Genomic DNA, 20,868 nt, shown 5'->3' with positions numbered 1-20,868 from the left:
GCATCCTACTAAAGAATGAATGGGTCAACCAAGAAATTAAAGAAGAATTAAAAAAATTCATGGAAACCAATGAAAATGAAAACACAACTGTTCAAAATCTTTGGGATACAGCAAAGGCAGTCCTGAGAGGAAAGTATATAGCAATACAAGCCTTTCTCAAGAAACAACAAAGGTCTCAAATACACAACCTAACCCTACACCTAAAGGAGCTGGAGAAAGAACAGCAAATAAAGCCTAAACCCAGCAGGAGAAGAGAAATCATAGAGATCAGAGCAGAAATCAATGAACTAGAAACCAAAAGAACAGTAGAACAGATCAACGAAGCTAGGAGCTGGTTCTTTGAAAGAATTAACAAGATTGATAAACCCCTGGCCAGACTTATCCAAAAGAAAAGAGAAATGACCCAAATCAACAAAATCATGAATGAAAGAGGAGAGATCACAACCAACACCAAAGAAATACAAACAATTATAAGAACATATTATGAGCAACTCTATGCCAGCAAATTAGATAACCTGGAAGAAATGGGTGCATTCCTAGAGATGTATCAACTACCAAAATTGAACCAGGAAGAAATAGAAAACCTGAACAGACCTATAACCACTAAAGAAATTGAAACAGTCATCAAAAATCTCCCAAGAAACAAAAGCCCAGGGCCAGATGGCTTCCCAGGGGAATTCTATCAGACATTTCAAGAAGAATTAATACCTATTCTCCTGAAACTGTTCCAAAAAATAGAAATGGAAGGAAAACTTCCAAACTCATTTTATGAGGCCAGCATTACCTTGATCCCAAAACCAGACAAAGACCCCATCAAAAAAGAGAATTACAGACCAATATCCTTGATGAACATGGATGTAAAAATTCTCACCAAAATACTAGCCAATAGGATCCAACAGTACATTAAAAGGATTATTCACCATGACCAAGTGGGATTTATTCCTGGGCTGCAAGGCTGGTTCAACATCCGCAAATCAATCAACGTGATACAATATATTAACAAAAGAAAGAGCAAGAATCATATGATCCTCTCAATAGATGCAGAAAAAGCATTTGACAAAGTACAACATACTTTCTTGATCAAAACTCTTCAGAGTATAGGGATAGAGGGTACATACCTCAATATCATAAAAGCCATCTATGAAAAACCTACAGCGAATATCATTCTCAATGGGGAAAGGCTGAGAGCTTTTCCCCTAAGGTCAGGAACGCGGCAGGGATGTCCACTGTCACCACTGCTATTCAACATAGTATTAGAAGTCCTAGCCACAGCAATCAGACAACAAAAAGAAATCAAAGGCATCCAAATCGGCAAAGAGGAAGTCAAACTCTCACTCTTTGCAGATGATATGATACTGTATGTGGAAAACCCAAAAGACTCCACCCCAAAACTGCTAGAACTCATACAGGAATTCAGTAAAGTAGCAGGATATAAAATCAATGCACAGAAATCAGTGGCATTCCTATACACCAACAACAAGACAGAAGAGAGACAAATCAAGGAGTCGATCCCATTTACAATTGCACCCAAAACCATTAGATACCTAGGAATAAATCTAACCAAAGAGGCAAAGGATCTGTACTCAGAAAACTATAAAATACTCATGAAAGAAATTGAGGAAGACACAAAGAAATGGAAAAACGTTCCATGCTCATGGATTGGGAGAATCAACATTGTGAAGATGTCAATGCTACCTAGAGCAATCTACACATTCAATGCAATTCCCATCAAAATACCATCCACCTTTTTCAAAAAAATGGAACAAATAATCCTAAAATTTGTATGGAACCAGAAGAGACCCAGAATAGCCAGAGGAATACTGAAAAAGAAAAGCAAAGCTGGCGGCATCACAATTCCGGACTTCCAGCTCTATTACAAAGCTGTCATCATCAAGACAGTATGATACTGGCACAAAAACAGACCGATAGATCAATGGAACAGAATCGAGAGCCCAGAAATGGACCCTCAACTCTATGGTCAACTTATCTTTGACAAAGCAGGAAAGAATGTCCAATGGCAAAAAGACAGTCTCTTCAACAAATGGTGTTGGGAAAATTGGACAGCCACATGCAGAAGAATGAAACTGGACCATTTCCTTACACCACACACAAAAATAGACTCCAAATGGTTGAAAGACCTAAACGTGAGACAGGAGTCCATCCAAATCCTAAAGGAGAACACAGGTAGCAACCTTTTCGACCTTAGCCGCAGCAACTTCTTCCTAGAAACATCGCCAAAGGCACGGGAAGCCAGGGCAAAAATGAACTATTGGGATTTCATCAAGATAAAAAGCTTCTGCACAGCAAAAGAAACAGTCCACAAAACCAAAAGACAACCGACAGAATGGGAGAAAATATTTGCAAATGACATATCAGATAAAGGGCTAATATCCAAAATCTATAAAGAACTTATCAAACTCAACACCCAAAGAACAAATAATCCAATCAAGAAATGGGCAGAAGACATGAACAGACATTTCTCCAAAGAAGACATCCAAATGGCCAACAGGCACATGAAAAAGTGCTCAACATCGCTTGGCATCAGGGAAATCCAAATCAAAACCTCAATGAGATACCACCTCACACCTGTCAGAATGGCTAAAATTAACAAGTCAGGGAACGACAGATGTTGGCGGGGATGTGGAGAAAGGGGAACCCTCCTACACTGTTGGTGGGAATGCAAGCTGGTGCAACCCCTCTGGAAAACAGTATGGAGGTTCCTCAAACAGTTGAAATTAGAGCTACCGTTCGATCCAGCAATTGCACTACTGGGTATTTACCCCAAAGGTACAAATGTAGGGACCCGAAGGGGTACGTGTACCCCAATGTTTATAGCAGCAATGTCCACCATAGCCAAACTGTGGAAAGAGCCAAGATGCCCATCGACAGATGAATGGATAAAGAAGAAGTGGTATATATACACAATGGAATATTATGCAGCCATCAAAAGGAATGAGATCTTGCCATTTGCAACGACGTGGATGGAACTGGAGGGTGTTATGCTGAGTGAAATAAGTCAATCAGAGAAAGACATGTATCACATGACCTCACTGATATGAGGAATTCTTAATCTCAGGAAAGAAACTGAGTGTTACTGGAGTGGTTGGGGGTGGGAGGGATGGGGTGGCTGGGTGATAGACATTGGGGAGGGTATGTGCCACGGTGAGCGCTGTGAATTGTGCAAGACTGTTGAATCACAGATCTGTACTTCTGAAACAAATAACGCAACATATTTTAAGAAAAAAGAAAAAGAAGAAGATAACAGGAGAGGAAGAAAAGGGGAGTATGTCAGAGGGGGAGACGAACCATGAGAGATGATGGACTCTGAAAAACAAACTGAGGGTTCTAGAGGGGAGGGGGGTAGGGGGATGGGTTAGCCTGGTGATGGGTATTGAGGAGGGCACGTTCTGCATGGAGTACTGGGTGTTATGAAGAAACAATGAATCATGGAACACTGCACCAAAAACTAATGATGTAATATATGGTGATTAACATAACAATAAAAAATTAAAAAAAAAAAAAGAATGCCCCTCAGCCACACCGTCCCCATCGGGAGCCCAGACATCCCCTTTCCGCCTCCGCTGTTACTCCCCCCCCCCCGACAGCCCGTAATGGCGGTCCCTTCACCTTTGGCATTTATTGCTCACTCCATTTTATAGACAGTGTCTCTATGTTAGTTAAGATTCTTTGGCTTATAAGTGACCAAAAATGCAAACCAAACTGACTTAGGCAAAAATTAATTAATTAATTAATTAAATTAAATTAATTGTTGGTTCTTGCAACTGAAGAGTCCAGGAGGGTTGTTCATTTCAGGCAAGTCTTGATCCAGGGTCCAAGTGTTGTGCTTGAGATCCAGTTTTCCTCTCCCCATTTCTCAGTTCCATACTTTCAGTGTCGATTTCATTCTGTGGCCTCGCCTGGGCGTAAGGCGAATGCCAGCATCTCCCAGGACTCTGTCCTTCCAGCTTCCAGTGCAGTGGGAGATAGGAAGACCTTGGTACCACTCTTCCAGTCAAAATCTCATAGCCCATGGCCAGGGCAGTGTGGGAAGGAGATTGACTTCTATTCAGACCTGGAGTAGGGGTGGAGTCAGATCTCCCAGAAGCACAAGGACCAAAGGGCAGGGGAGAGCGCCTTCACGGAAGAAAGGAGAATGGGTACTGTTAGGAGAGAGGCAAATGTGCCCTAGAGGCCTGTCTCCCTACCCAGTGAGAAGCTACTTTGAGGACAGAAGTCTCAGCTCCTTCTCTGCGCTCTCCCCAGGGCTGAGCGCCATATGGGCCATTTAAGAGGTGCTTCATGACGGCACCAATTGATTGATAACTACCCATATGTACTTTTTTGATTAATATCACCAAAGTCAGAAATAATAAACACTTTTTTAAACCGTGAAAAAAAAAAAAAAAAAAAAAGAAAAATGTCCAGGCAAAGCCAAATAGTAGGCGACTCCTGGCCTTACTTAACCACTTGTTGCACAGTTCCATCCCATGGAGGACACTGTTCTTGAGTTGTAAGCGGTTTGTGCCTCATTGCCATCTGGCTCAGCCAGCTTCAGCACCATAAGGTGAACTGAACTGTTTGTGGTAGGAAATAGTGCTCTATATTTGTCACCGTGTACTAGCACAGACCCAAAGTCAGTAACTGCTTGACATTCCAGAAAACATTCTCATGGCAGTGAGTTAAACTTCAGGGAATGTCTTTTTCCAGTGGAGGATGAAGTCATTTTGCAACAGTTACCTTTTGTGGAAGAAAATCTTGTTAAAACTTAGGTAGCCCCGGGAAGCCCGGAGCCTGGGAGTTTGTGCTCTTGTTTTTGAAGTAGACGCACTACCCATTGTGTGTACTGTATTTAGACCAGAGGAAGTACTGATGCATCAATATCGTAGCTTAAGAGGGTGACACAGAAAGGTTCAGTTTTATTTTATTTTTTTCATTTTCCACTTGACCAGCTAATATATTGAATTGCTGAAGAACTTCTAGAGGTCCTTCTGAGGTTTTATCCATAGCCAGCTCACTAATTAAGAGATCATCCATCCAGGTTAGCATGTCTGGAAGCTGGGAAAGAAGAACATCTAGGAAGCAATAGAAACTTCCAAGAGCAATGGGAATTCTAGATTGACCCTCTCATTTCTCGACTTCACGTCTGCTCAGTATTCTCTATTCCTGTAACTTATATCGCCACCCTCAGTCTCTCAGTGGGGTCCCTTTTTACACCTGAAACTGCTCAACTCTGACTCCCCATGCTCTCTTGTCTTTACATTTCCCAAATTGCTTGTAAGTGGTGCAGTTGCCTTGACATGGCTAATCCCTTGACCCATCAATATTTTTCCCAGTTTGAGAAATACCCTAAGAGAGGAGGTAAGTCGTGACTAGAATGTGAAGAAAACCATGCAGTTTCTGTGTGATCTCCCGTACCAGTGACACTTGTCACCTTTGAATCAGTGCAACCCCCAGCAAGGAGCATTTCTTTTCTCGGGAATAATAAATCTGGTGTCCTAAGAAGAATGGCTTGTGTTTGGCCTCGTTCTTTTAAAACCGTAGACACCTGCCACTGCTGCCCTCTCCCCCATCATTTCATGCAGAAGCAGTGTTTTCTTTTCTCCTGAGGCCTGAACGCCTTATAAGAGAAACACCCCAGCCATGAGAGTTTGTAGCCCAATTAGATGCTTTTGATGCGAGTTCTCCCTGTGATGGAAAGCCTACTAGCAGTGTGTGTGCATGGCATGTTGTCACTTGCTCAGTATGGAGAGTGAGAGGGAATAAGAGGAGAGAGAGAGAAAGAAAGAGAGAGAGAGAGGAGTTGTTTGCAGAGTAGACGAGGGCCCAGGAGTCAGGATCTGAGGGCTTAGACTACAGTAGGAAGTTCATTTCAGGTAGAATGCAGTATATTAGTAATTATTTAATAATGATGATATTTATCGAGTCCCTACCTTTTGACAATGAGTCTATGGATCTTATACTGTGGCTCTCACATCCCACTGGATCTGCTTCACTTCAACAAGCACCGAATGAAGCATTTGACATTCTGACCATCCATGGTCTCCTGTTCTTCCACCTTGGATGTACAACCATTTCCATCATGACTGTTCTTTGACTTCATCAGGATTTCTTATCCACTGACACCTTTTCCTTTGCCCTATCTATAACATCCTCCCATTTTCACCACCTTCTTCCATCGCCAGATAGTCCATGGCCCATCACCCAGTAACATTCTGGCCAGTTTTCCTATTTTCCTGCATCTGTATCTTTTTGTTATTTTCCTCTGACAAAACCCCAGTAAATGCAAATATCCATTTATTCTATGTCTGAGAGATGATGGAGAGTATCACTCAGTGGGGCTTTCAGTACAACTACGTGTATCCGGTGACCCTGCTGTCCCATTCTCTTAAATGAGGTGTCAGAACTTATCCACTCTTTTCAGGCTTCCAGTTTCATATGTCCCAACCCTACTCTCAGTTGATGACCTCACTCCTTATTTCATTAAAAAAAAAAAAAGAAAGAAAGAAAGTAGAAGCATCCAGTGGGAACTTGCTCAGCTTCCCACCACCACACCAACATGGAGCCTGCACGTTCTCAGTCTGTGTTCTCTGTGCTTTGCTGATTCTTCTCCATCACAACCAGATTTCAATTTTAGTATATGTGCTGCCGAAGTGAGCACCACAACCAGATTTCTCAAACAGATGTTTGCATGTGCTCTCCCCATTCCCCTAACTGTTATTTAGTCCGTGATTCACTTCAAAGTTCATTCGGTCCACATTGTGACACCAGAACAGCATTTGCTGAGGGAAGCAAAGACCACCTTGTGGGCATTCTTTGGTCCTCCTCTTACTTCTGTGAATAACTCCTCCGCTGCTTGGACTTGAGATGGGGGTGACCCTCAGGCTCATCCCTTGGCTACCCCCCTTTTTTTTCCTATTCAACTGTTGAACTCTCTTCCTAAATGACTTCGTCTATGGGATGGCTTCAGTTATAGATTATAATGAACAACTCTTAAGTTTTATCTACAATTTAGACTTGCATCTGGTCTTCAAGTTCTGTTCATTTGGAATTTCCACAGGAGTATCTCAAAAGCTCCTCAGAAACCTAAAGCTCAGCATGACATCTTGCTCTCCCCCAGTCTTCAGCTCTTGACCATCACATTCAAGTCATTACCAACTATAGCAGATTTTAACCACCTAAATATATTTTTTAAAGTTTTTATTTAATTTCAGTTAATTAACATACAGTATTATACTAGTTTCAGGTGTACAATATAGTGATTCAACAACTTCATACATCACCTAGTGCTCATCACAACAAGTGACCTCCTTAATCCCCATCACCTGTTTCACCCATCCCCCACCCACCTCCCCTCTGGTGACCATCAGTTTGTTCTCTATAATTAAGAGTCTGTTTCTTGGTTTGTCTTTCTCTCTCTCTCTTTTTTTCCCTTTGCTCGTTTGTTTTGTTTTTTAAATTCCACATATGAATGAAATCATATGGTATTTGTATTTCTCTGACTGACTTATTTCACTTAGCACGATACTCTGTAGCCCCATCCATGTCATTGCAAATGACAAGATTTGATTCTTTTTTATGGCTGAATAACCAGTGTGTGTGTGTGTGTGTGTGTGTGTGTGTGTTTGTGTATACCATATCTTCTTTATCCATTCATCAATCGATGGACCCTTGGGCTGCTTCCATAATTTGGCTATTGTAAATAATGCTGCTTTAAATATTTCTTGACTCTATTTCGTTCCATCTCTGTTGTCAGGGCCCTATTCTAATACACCATCACTTAAAAAAATTAAACTTAAAAATTTTTTTGAGACAACTGTAGATTCACATGTATTTTAAGATATAATAGAGATGGATCTTATGTACCCATTACCTAGTGTACTCCATTGGTCACATTGTATGAAACTATAGTGCAATATCAACAGTCAGGATACTGATATTGATATAGTCAAGATACAGAACATTATCATCACGACAAGGATGATTCTTGCTGTCCTTTTTTTAAAAAACATAAATTTTAGTTTTTAGAGCAGTTTTAGGTTCAGAAAAAAATTTAACAGGAGGTATACAGATTTTCCATATACCTCCTTCCCTATACATGCACAGCCTCCTCCCATTATCAACATCCCTCACCAGAGTGTTACATTTGTTATAACTGATATACCTACCCTGACATAGTATAATCCTCCAAAGTCTGCAGTTTACATTAGAATTCACAACATACAACTTGGTGTTGTGCGTTCTGTGGGTTTGGACAAATGTATAATGACATGTAGGCATCATCATGGTATCATACAGAGTATTTTCACTGCCCTAAAGTTCCTCTGTGTTCTGCCTATTTATCTCTTCCTGTTCCCAATCCCTGGCAACCACTGATCTTTTTACTATGTCCATAGTTTTGCCTTTTTCAGAGTGTTATATAGTTGGGATCATACAGTATGTAGTCTTTTGAGCTTGGCTTCTTTAATTTAGTAATATGCCTTTAAGTTTCCTCCAGGTCTTTCATGTCTTGATAACTCATTTCTTTTTAATGTGGAATAATATTCCATTGTCTGGATGTTTATTTATATATTTACCTACTGAAGGACAATCAATCAGTCACCTGGCCACATCCTTGGTGTTTTCTTCTGACCATGCTTTCTTATTTTTTACAATATATATAGACCGGGAATTTTCCAGATTTTCAATTTCTGCTTCCCTTTTCCAGAAAAATTCTGTCTTTAAGTATAATGTCTTTTTTCACATTGTACTATAAGCAGTCAGAAGGAGCCAGGTTGCACCTTCAATATTTTCCTTAGAAATATCTTCAGCTAAATACCTAATTTCATCACTTGCAAAGTTCTACCTTCCACAAAAAACTGGAGCATGAACATGATTCAGTCCAGTTTTTTGCTGCTTTAGAACAAGGATTGCCTTTCCTCCAGTTTCCAAACACATGTTCCTTATTTCCATCTGAGACCTCATCACAATGGCCTTTCCTGTCCATATTTCTAAACATTTTGTTCAGCATTCCTTAGGTATTCTCTAAGAAGATTGAGACTTTCTCTACAGCTCTCCTCTTTTCTCTCTGAGCTCTCAACAGCTCAGAACAGGCTGTTCACAGCAGTGTAGGACTTTTTCTAGCATGTGCCTCAGATCTCTCCCAGCCTCTACCCATTACCTGGTTCTAAATTGCTTGCACATTTTTGGGTATTTGTTACAGCAGCACCTCACTTCTCAGTACCAATTTCTTAATCCTCACGCTGCTATTACAGAATATGATAGTCTAGGTGGCTTAAACAACAGACATTTATTTCTCACCGTGCTCGAGGCTGGGAAGTCCAAGATGAGAGCCCAGGCAGATTTGGTGTCATGGTTCGCAGATGGCCATGCTCTTGCTCTTGTTAATCTTAAAAATAAAACTGGCAGTTATTTTTCCAGCAAAAATGGGTTTATTTGGGAATAACAGAGAACTGCAACCAGGACATGCAAGCTATGGCAAAACTATAGGCAAGTCCAAGCAAAAAGGGAGAGGAATGTTATTTTATGGAGATGAAGGAGGAAGTTGAGAGGGTTTGTTTTGAATGAAAGACCATTGGACAAAAGCAAGAGTTCAGGGTGATGATGGTTTCTCATTGGCTGAGTTGCAGGGGTAGTCGATTTCTTATAGACAATTCAGTGGACAAGTGGCCTTTGAACAACACAGGTTTGAACTGCGCGGGTCCACTTATACTTGGAAATTTTTCAATAAGTACAGTACAGTACTATGAATGTATGTTCTCTTCCTGATGACTTTCTTAACATTTTCTTTTCTCTAATTTCCTTTATTGTTAGAATATGGGTATATAATACATCTAAGATACAAAATATGACCATGCTTTCTTTCATTAATAAATTGACTATTGATGTTATTGGTAAGGTTTATGGTCAACAGTAGGCTATCAGTAGTTAAGTTTTTGGGGAGTCAAAAGTTATACGTGGATTTTCAACTGTGTTTTGGGGCAATGGTGTGGTTCAAGGGTCAACTGTACATCTTTTCCTGTAGGGCCTATAATCGATCATTATCTCCTGTTGCTAATTCTTCTGTTGGGTCTGTAATTGAGAGTTCTTTTGTAATTCACACCGAGTGGTATGACTTTTCCTTCTAGTCTCCTGACTCTACTTTAGTGGGGTTTCCCTTTATTAATTTCCACACTCATAATACCATCATACTGGGGTTAGGATTTCAACATGTGAAACTTGGGGGGACATAATTATTTAGTCTTCAGCCAATAGTATTGTTTTAAGTTTTTACTAAAAATATATTTATTAAATAAACACTGTAGCAATAGTAACAGGGAACAAATAAGTATTTAAAGAACTCAGTCTTACCTTCATCCTTATAAATCTATTTGGTGATCTTTAATTGTGTTTGGTGGCTCAGCTACTATTCAGTCTTCATTTTTCTATGATCATTAGTTCTCTGTGCTCAAAATTTTGCAAATTGTATATTGGTAAAGATATATTTCATGGTATAGTTAAGGCTTAAGGAAGAAATGCTTCTTAATTAATTAAAAGAAAATGAGGATCTCCCAAATTCTAAACTTGCTGAATATCATGTCACTAATCTAAAATTTTGAAAAGCTTTTTTCACATTATACTTGGTAACACACATTGTTACTTCACATTACTTATCCACTCCCCAACTCAGTTTTTCCCTGCAAAAACAAAACAAAACAAAACAAAACAAAACAAAACAAAACACCCAAGCAAACGTACCTTCATAGTTATCAACTATGTTGTTGACACATCTCTGCTCAAAATCCTTTGCCCCTCGCTCACAGCACCATTGCAAATTCCCTTTCTATAGTTTGAGAAACACTGATGCATTATTTATAACACTAACTTTGCTTTTGCTCTGTGAAAGGGAAAACAAACATTTAAAATAGTTCATGTGTTATCTTTTTAGTAGCATTCATTACCAAACAAGCAAAAATGTAAATAGAATAAACCCCATTATAGTATTTTGCTTGAGATCCATTTTAGCCACAATCCTATTATATGGAAGCAGTTATCTGAGAGATTCATTACATTTTACAACCACTTATTCATTGCCTAACATTTTTCAGATATCATGTTAGGCCTGGTAGGGAGAATAAAAAGAAAACCTACAAACTACTGGCTTTGGTCTCCCAGCACCACACAGCAGTGATGGAAATGATGGAAGTGCTCTCTCTCTGTGCTGATATGGCAGCCACTATGTGGCTGTTGAATGCTTGACTTGTAGCCAGTGTGTCTGTGGAGCTGAACTGTTACTTTAATTTTTCCTAATAGCATCTCTACTGAGATATAATCCACAAATCATACAATTTACCCATTTAAAGTGTACAATTTGGTGATTTTTGGTGTATTCACAGAGTTGTCCAGCCATTACCACAATTTTGGAACATTTTCATCACCCCCACAAGAAACTGCGTACTCATTAGTAGTTACTCCCCAAATTCTCCCAAATGTTCTCAGCCATGGTTGGCCGCTAATCTGTCTCTATGGATTTGCCTATTTTGGACTTTTCATACAAATGCAATCACAGTATGTGGTCTTTTGTGATTGGCTAATTTAATTTTAGTTTAATTAAATTCAATAGCCACATGTGCCTAGTGACTACCATTAGAAGGAAGTGTAGTGAAGGACCACATACAGGTCCTTAAGGAATGCTGAAGGCTAAGGAGAAGAAAATCATGAAAAGGGGGCATGCGGAATACAGGTCAGAGAGATTGGAGATGAACCCAGATGGAGCCTAGAGATAAGACAGATTCCTGGAGGAAGGGATGGTTAACAGTACCAAGTAATACAGAGGGATCCAGAAAGAATAGTGTCAGTGTAGTGATGGGATAAGAATCCTGATGACAAAGGGCACTAGAATGTGGTGTTGGTGAAGAAGTACAGGCAGGTGGAACTTTTATATCGTGTAGAGATGGAGGGAAGGAAGGAAATTTCAAGATAGTTTTGAGAAGCATGTCAGGACTGATGGGAATTTTGTTTTGTTGCCGTTAATATTTTTAGTGTAGGCCTAAGCCTAATTGGAGGCAGAAAAAAAGGACCCAGTGGGAATGAAGAGATCACAGATGATTGAGCAGGGTTCTGAAGGATGTGAGTAAAGATGGGACTGGGGTTCGCATAGGAGCAAGCCCCGGCAAGGAAGATAGAAGTCATCTTTCTCAGAGGCGGCAGTAAGTGAAGAAAAAGTAGGTGAAAATACAGAGCAATTTTTACGTGGAAATGAAGGAAACTAAAGGAACTCATTTACTTAGGAAAATGGGAATGAGGCTTCTGAGGATAGGTTCCGTTCCTCTAGCCAGCACTGTGATCAGATGTGGAGAAGGGAGTTCTCCAGAGGGTCTAGGGCTTTGGGAGGTGGGAGGATCAATTACTTACATTCTTTTTGCTGCTCAAAGGAATATGTCTCCTAGAAGCAACAAACATTTTTCAGGTACATAAAACCACATGAGATGCAGAGATCCAGATGTGCCAATTTTCACTTACTGAAAAGTGATGATTGTCCAAGAGTTTACATTTGAGATCTTCAAAGACGAAATGTATCAGCTTACGCATCCTCCCTTCCACCCTCCCATTTCCCCTTTCCTTCCTTCCTTCCTTCCTTCCTTCCTTCCTTCCTTCCTTCCTTCCTTCCTTCCTTCCTTCCTTCCCTCCCTCCCTCCCTCCCTCCCTCCTTCCCTTCCCTCCCTCCCTCCCTCCTTCCCTTCCCTCCCTTCTTCTATTTATTCTTTTTACCCTTTGTAGAAAGCAGTCTACCCTCTTGCTCTTTGCCCTCTAAGGAAAAATGGAAACAAACAAAACAAAACTTTGGGAAGGCCAAATAATCCATACTGTAATGAATACAGAATTTCATGTTATGCATTACAACAAAACTATTTTAGTTTAGTTTAGAATTTTTTTTTGTTTTCCTAAGTCCCCCCTGCTCCATGTTACAACAGTTAGTTGAAGAGCCAGGAAATGCTTTGAAATGCCACATAAAAATAACTGTGCAAATATAAGAGCAAAATATACTAATGAATTGATATGGATTTAATTAACAATGTTGCTTTAGAGCATGCTTTCTGTATAGAAGTTTTAGAAATTAATAACTAATTTTTGTGGTATTTTCAATATATTAAGTTATATATTTCTGTATTTATTTATTTATTCATTTATTTTAGGCTTTTAAAACCAAGGATGGATATCTTGTGGTTGGAGCAGGAAATAACCAACAGTTTGCTACTGTGTGCAAGGTAATCTGTAATCACTGGGATGGGCGGATGATCTATGCAATAACTTGTTTTGTAGAAAGCCAGGGAAGTTCAGTTTCGCCTAGAACAATGTTGTTAAGTGTATAGCCAACTCAAGATCCCCTGCTTTCGCCCCTAACCGGGTGCCATTTTTACACTCGCAAATGCTAAGGACATGGTCTGAATTAGCATTCTGACTATATATATTTTTTTTTTGAGGTATCCGGCTGTATTTTGAAATGAACCATAGTACATAGTAGCCTAAATTATCCACCAAAGGAACCTGACTACCAGTCCAATGAAAAAAGGGAAAGAAAAATAATTGATTTTAAAGGGATTTTTAATGCCAGGATATTTTTCTTCTCGCTTTCCTTTTTTTTTATTTCTTTGTTAACAACATGAGATCTAATTAGGCTCAAATACAATGTAATACCAAATTTATTGTATTAGCCACTAGAAAACTAAACATTTTTTTTTCAAATTAGCCTTTGTTTAATGAGTACCTTTCTGCAGAGTTCATGTTTTAATTTAAGGTTTAGCAATTAAGGTTATATTAAAAATGTTGCTCCTCAACAAGCTTTTTAAAAAAGGCCTTGGAATCATTAAGGATAATTTTATGTTGAAGATTTTAAGTTTTTGGCATCACTTGGATATTTTTTTTATTTGATGTTTTTACTACTTACCTAGATTTTTGTTTCTTTTTGTTTTTATTTGTCTTTAGGTTCTTGTTCACTTTTTCCAGTTCTAATCCCAGAAATATAATCTAGCTTTAAAAATCTGTATTTAAGGTTTTGTTTTAATTTCTCTTGCAGGTAGGGAGAGGTCTCACCTGCTGGGGATGTTTTTCTGATGGGGAGTTTATTTTCTTGCACTAATCATAGATAAGCACTCACTGTGAGCTTTCAGTTTCATTAAAGATGCCTGTGAATTCCTTAGGGCAGCCCTCTTTATTGCTGTTAACTTCTTATGTCCAAAAATTATTTATTACTGTGGCTCTTTTGTATGAGAGGTTAATGAGCACAGCGAAAAACCACAGCAAAGGGGTGGGAAGTACCACGGAGAAGGTGACAAATGAAGACAGTTCCTATTACAGGAAAGGCTGGGACAGCTGAGGTGGGAAAGAGGGGGAGCTTTCATAACGGTGACTCTGAGTAAGCGGAGAGAAAATGGATTCAAACATTTGATCTCGGATCAAAGAATCTTTATTATGAGCGGTCAATGTTAAAAATATGAAACATACGGAAGCCGTTGCCTGTGAAGTCATTTGCGTACTCTAGCTGCAGAGATGTAAAAGCCAGTTCATTGCTATAAATGAGTACAGATTTTCTTCCTGGGCCATATGTTTTGGAGTTTTCTCTCTCCAGAAAGGGGGGTGGGGGGGGGGAATTACTGGTTGACATATTCTTCACTGTTGAAAATAACTGTACTGAATTCTTCTTATTTTTGATTCATTACTGCTGATCAGTTTGAAACTTTTGAACTTCCTCATAAATATCCATAAGAACATTTTTTGAAAAAGATTTTTATTTCAAAGCAGAATATTTGCCATAAGTTTGAGTACTAAAATATGACTTATTGTGATGGTGTGTTATGATACATTTGTTTAAAAGGAGACCATCAGAGGGCCTTTGAGAATGGCATCCTTGACCTTGCTTTTCCATATGTGAGTTACGAACGATAATCCCTGCTATGAGCCCTTAAGACCATGTCTATCAAATTCTTTGAGATACTCATAAGAAAAATTTTATGCATAGAGGACTTTAATGTTATTTGCCTCATTTACTAGGCATCTTGAGCAAACCTTGCAATCTGATTGACTTTATATATCCTTAAATGTAAACATGTCCTAAAAACCTTTTAACCTAAGAAAAATGACCTGTTTCCTTATCCCATATATAGTGGGTTTCTTCTAAGTATTTTTTGTTCAGATTTATCTATTACTGAGGGGCTTGTCATTCAAACCGGCCTTGTAGAAGATGAGGTTCCCAGTTTTTTACAGTAAGCCCATCAATTGTTCTTTTGCCAAGTAAGGCCCATAATGAAAGATAGGGCAGCTCTATCTCCTAGGGAGAAATATAGCAGTATTGTCTGTGATGAATGAGTAGAATTTACTTAGGCCTAGTCTCTTTCCAAAATGGAATTTGATATAGTGGCTGGCTAATACTTCTTGGGGACGGGTCCTATTAAGGAGTTCTTATTGTCAGGAATTAGAGTGAGAGCAAGAGCAATGGGTTCAAGGCTTGGGGTTCAGAAAATTTTTCTGCATATAAAGTGAACCTTGGCTTAGAGCAAATCCTATTTTATGTCTCTTAACATGATACAGAAGAGTAGGGAACATAAGCATATGTAAGCTATTTTAAGCTGATTGATGCCAACACTAATGGGTATTCCTATTTGAAGTACATTGACATCCTTTTAAAAGTCATTTAGACTGAAAGTTTCTTTTATTAGAGGCAATATGCATTGGTTCTCAACTTTAGCATGCAGAAGAAGTCTCCTTGAGCTTCATTCCCAAAGATTTTGACTTAGTATGTCTGAGGTGAGGTACAGGAAACTTCGATTTTAATAAGCCTTGTCGTTGATTTTGGAGCAGGTGGTCTGAGGACATTATAGCATACTTCTAAGGCATACCGTGAGTCTTGACACTAGTCAGGTGACCTCTGGCAAGACACTTAATCTTTGCTAATAAGCATCTGTGTTCTCACAGTAAAATGAAGATTATAATATATAACTCTCCTAATATATAACTTTTGGAGTTTTGTAAGAGTTAGATTAAATAAGTAAAATACTCAGTCCAGTCCTGGCTCACAGTTTGCACTTCATAAATGGCCTCTATAAAACTTAGGTTTGGAGATTCTGGTTCTGGGTAAGATAGAGTAAGCGTACTTCTCCCTATCTCTTCCACTGAACACAGTGATAAAACCTGGATACAATGCATGGAGCATCTCTAAGAGGATGCTGAAAAGTAAGTAGTAGGAGAACTGGGGAAGAACACCAGAATTTACAGTTCCTCTGAAAAAAAATAAAGTACCTCTAGGGCACCTGGGTGGCTCGGTCAGTTAAGCTTCTGCCTTCAGCTCAGGGCATGATCCCAGGGTCCTGGGATCCAGGCCTGCATCGGGCTCCCTGTTCAGCAGGGAGTCTGCTTGTCCCTCTTACTCTCCGTCTGTGCTCTCCCTCCCTCCCCACCGCCGAATAAATAAATAAAATCTTAAAAAAAAAAAAGTACCTCTAAAGCAGCAGTAAGTTTACCAGTTTTTTCTACAGTGATTTCCTTACATGGATACAGTGGAGCCGAAAACATGGAAGTGGGCACTAGGAAACAGAGCTGAGCCCTAGGAGATGCCCTTCATTCCTGGAGTGAGGAGCACGAAAGTGAGCTCTAAGAGAGAGAGTGTGTGGAAATCCTGCATCTTTGCTTCCTGTCTGTTTTCTCATGCCATACTCCACAAACAACCCTGTGGTGGGAGCAGCAGATGAACAGGAATTAAAACTCCGAGGAAGGAGAACTTTTCCTCTTTATCTCTGCGCTGTGATCCCCAGAAAAGAGGGGTGAATCCTTGTGGCTTTTTCCTCTGGACCTCCTCCCTGGAAGTATGCTGGGAAGTAGGCTAACTATAGGGGGGGCCCCAGGAAACCAGAGAGAGCCCGCAGAAAGGGATGAACTTTGGAAAGTGAGCCTTGAAGGTGTTTGTGAACTCCTCCTCTCAGCCCTGAGCTGCAGGTACCGCTGATCTGATCCTAACCAGCACACCAGAGAAGTTGCGAACTGAGTTAACCCACAGATGACTGCTCAGGAGGCAGCCTGACCATTAAGTGGGGCACATGCGGGATGGATTTGAACAGCACCACAAGGGCTTTGAGAACTGAACTAACACTTAGAACCAAAGCACAGAGAAGGTAGGTAGGGGCTTGCAGCCTGGACCTAACCAGATCAATTGCTTGCTAAAAACAATAACAGTAAAATGTTGCTGTAGGACTTAAACAAGACCCAGAGGCTCATAATATAATATTTAAAACATCCAGGGTACAATCCAAAATTACTCAGCATATGAAGAACTAGAGCTTGCATGAGAAAAGACAGTCAATAATTGCCAAATGCCAAGAGGACACAGATGTTGGAATTAACTTACAAAGACTTTAAAACAGCTATTATAAAAATGCTCCACCAGGCATCACACATACTGTTGAAATAAATGGGAAAGGAGAAATGTCCAGCAAAGAAAGAGAAGATCTGAAGAAGAACCAATTAGAAACTGTAGAACCGAAAAATACGACCACCAGATAAAAAGAGAAACCCCTCACCGGATGAGCCCAGTGACACAATGGAGATGACAGAGGAGACAGTCAAGGAGCTTGAGGATAGATAAATAGAAATTATTCAATCTGAACAACAGAGAGGGGAAAAAAAGATGATCCCCTCCTAAGAAATGAAAGAAAGAAAGAACAGATCTTCAGGAGCCTGGGGGACAGTAACAAAAAGTAACATTGATGTCATTGTAATCCCAGGAGGAGAGAATGAAGAGTACATGCTGAAGAAATATTTGAAGACATAATTGCTGAAAACTTCCCAAACTTGGTGAAAGACAAAAACCTACAAATTTCATAATTTCAGCAAGCCCCAAATAAGATAGAGCCAAGTAAATCCATGCCTAAACATACCCAAGTCTTCCCACTGAAAACAAAGGACCAAGGCAAAAGTTTGGAAAGCACTCAGAGGAAAATAATATTACCTGTGGGGGAACACAGACTCAGCTGACTACAGATTTTTTTTTTGTCAGAAACTGAGAGCCCGGAGCCAAATGGCACCAAAAGGTCAACCCAGAACTCTTATGTACAGTAGAAACATTCACAGAAAATGAAGGTTCATTAAAGACATTCTCCCTCCCCCACTCCCTTCCTCCCTCTTTCCCATCTGTCTTTGAACAAACGCATACTTCATTATTTCTGTGGGGGGAAGTAGCACCTTGTTGGAATACTTCACGTGTATTTGGTGCTCAATATGTCAGGTACTTTCACTAACATCGCTTCATTCCACCCCAGGCGACACTTTTTCAAGCACGTGAGGGATGCTTATGATCCCAGCACTGGAAGCAGTCTCTCTAGAAACATTGTGAACAACAGCATGGCTGAGGCCAGAACCAGAATTACTTTGACCCACTGTTTCATACCACCTTACACAGAGAGAAGAGGTCCGATGAGTCAGATGCAGAGAACATCCGAGGGCGTCCCGGTCACCACTGCGGACAATCACTGAGCAGCTTTTTATGCAGCTTATACTATTTCTGGGTGAGGCCAGATTTACGGGTTTAACCTGTGATTTGGTGAAGGCACTTGCTTCTTCTGGGAATGACTTATTCACTCCTAGGGAGGAGAGGGCAGGTTTCCATTCCTGGACAAGCCTGGGGGCTGCTTCTGGGATCACGTGTGGTGACAGGGAGGTTTTCAGAAAGGGCGCTCTATGTGGTGATGCTTTTTAAAATCTGGGGGAGTACTGCTGTCTTTATTATTCCTCAAGGAAACGAGTAAGCGAAGCCTGCGAAAGAGAAATGACACAGTGGAGATGCTCTCTTTACTCCAGGGGACCTCCTTCACTTTTCTGTCCTTTATGAGATGATTAATGGATTGATTTTATTTAAACTGTGGGAAACAAATGAAACCATTAAATGTTTATATTTCAAGCAAATACATTACTTGGGGTAGTGAAGCTTTCTGTAGGCCACATGGCCTGCCCCGAGCCCATAAATGCTCCTCTGACTTTCCAACATAACTGCCAAACACTGCCTCCACACATTCTTTATAAAACTTCTTTTCCATTCCAAATCCACTTGGTACTTTCATTATGGTCTTGTTAAAATTGCAAGATGTCCAAAGGGACTTGCAAGATAGATTTTCCCTTTATTGAGGAGGAGCAAAAGAGGAAGTATATAAAAGCATTTCTATTTGTTATTCCTTCAGGGAGACATATTAAAGAAAAATAGTGACACTTCTATAAGGAAGAATATCTTTTAATTTGACATTGTTTTAATGGTGAGCATTTGGGGCAAATGTATATGCTTTTCCTTATTTTAGCACCTTGTACAACATCCTGGATAGGGCTTCTGGGACAGATAATATTATTTTATTTACATGTGGAACAAATAAGTGGATGTACCTAAAGGATATATGTTGATGATGGCCTTCATGTAAGTGCAGACTTGTACTTATGATATTGGTTCTCAGAACTAGGTCAGTTTTATCCAGTTTTGTATCTCTCTACCTACTCTCTCTAAACAAGACTTATTATGGGGATCTGATTACTCTTGCTCGTGCTCCCATCTGTAGGCACATACTTAAATGTAGCAAAAACTTCTCATAAATGACAAACTCAGTCATAACATTACCCATCCTGATTGCATGATCCTTCCGTCTCTATTCCTTTGTTGGTGGAATAGGTCTGGAAGTGTAAAGATCAGCAAGGAATGATCCTGGGGAGCGTATTGGTAGGCCCGGAATGATCGCACTCACAGGCAGGTACACGAAAACTTGTGAATTATACATTAAAATTATTTTTCCCCTTTAGATCTTGAATTTGCCTGAACTGATTGATGACTTCAAGTATAAAACTAACCACCTTCGTGTACAGAATAGAAAAGAGCTTATCAAAATACTATCTGCACGGTAAGCTTGGATCTACTGTTGCTACATTTAAGAATGACTGTATCCTTAGCATTTGCCTGATTTGTGTGTGTGTGTGTGTGTGTGTGTGTGTGTGTGTGTGTTTTGCTTTTTTTAGATTAACTTGTAATTGTCTTCCATTTCACAGAATGGGTTAGTGGAAAGATATTTCAAAGCTATGTTTTTTTCTTTATTTGAAAGTTATTTTATGTGCCTTAATAAATAGTGACTCATAACAATGATATCAATAAGAAAAGTTACAATGGCTTGAAATAGATCGCTTTTCTGTAGCATGTGTTTGGGTTTAGTCTATTATAAATACCAGTAACAACAATAATTTAACAATTTTTTTTACCTTTGCTGTTTAAATGCTCTACATACCTGATCCCATTTAATGCTTACAGTCATCCTGTGATGTAAATTCTATTCCCGTTTTACAGACGAGGAAACTGAGACAAAGAAAGTTTAAGTCGAAAGTTCTGTGAGGTTTGTCATGATGATGTTTTGAAAATGCCAGATTGAGTTATGGGTCATAAGGGATTAATGTTAGTCAATGAGAGTATTTGATTTCCAGATTATTTCCTTCATGTCAGGTTATGCTTTTGTTAAAACCTGCATCAAACCTTTCAAGTTTCCCTCAGAGAAGGGTACTGATTCTTAATCTTTCCTACCAGTTTCACTTTTATTTATGTCTAAACATCTCTATATAGAGTAGCCGTCGTGGTTTTTGCCGGTTTAAATGCCCACATGAGCTGTTCTTCAGTGTGGAACATTTTTTTCCCCCCATCATGCCCATAAATGAAGGACTTTTGTTCCAATATCATGTCTTGTCTTTTGAAAGGGCCTTTGTCTTTCTCTGTAGTGTGTATCAAAATTCTTAGACAATAAAATTCTGCTACTGTAATTTCTCTTTCTGTCCCCCTGGGACTTGGGCATCTTTGGGTGGATCGACAACGTTCATTACCTATTT

The 20,868-nt window shown here is 39.6% G+C and overlaps 1 protein-coding gene across 4 annotated transcripts in view; it reads left to right on the top strand.

The window, feature by feature from the left end:
- Positions 1–20,868, top strand: part of SUGCT (succinyl-CoA:glutarate-CoA transferase) — an 806,341-nt gene that overhangs the window by 351,346 nt on the left and 434,127 nt on the right. For all 4 annotated transcript variants that reach the window (XR_003516605.2, XM_027574687.2, XM_027574689.1 and 1 more), the window contains exons 10-11: positions 13,173–13,244; positions 19,804–19,901. Coding sequence is in view for 3 of the 4 variants with exons in the window: in XM_027574687.2 (XP_027430488.1) it covers positions 13,173–13,244; positions 19,804–19,901 (170 nt within the window). In the remaining variant the exon portion in view is untranslated. The remainder of the gene's footprint in view (positions 1–13,172; positions 13,245–19,803; positions 19,902–20,868) is intronic.

This window comes from Zalophus californianus, chromosome 12, assembly GCF_009762305.2.
Source record: "Zalophus californianus isolate mZalCal1 chromosome 12, mZalCal1.pri.v2, whole genome shotgun sequence".
Taxonomy (NCBI): domain Eukaryota; kingdom Metazoa; phylum Chordata; class Mammalia; order Carnivora; family Otariidae; genus Zalophus; species Zalophus californianus.
Note: the sequence above shows the minus strand (reverse complement) of the source record. Positions and strands in the feature narration are given on the sequence as shown.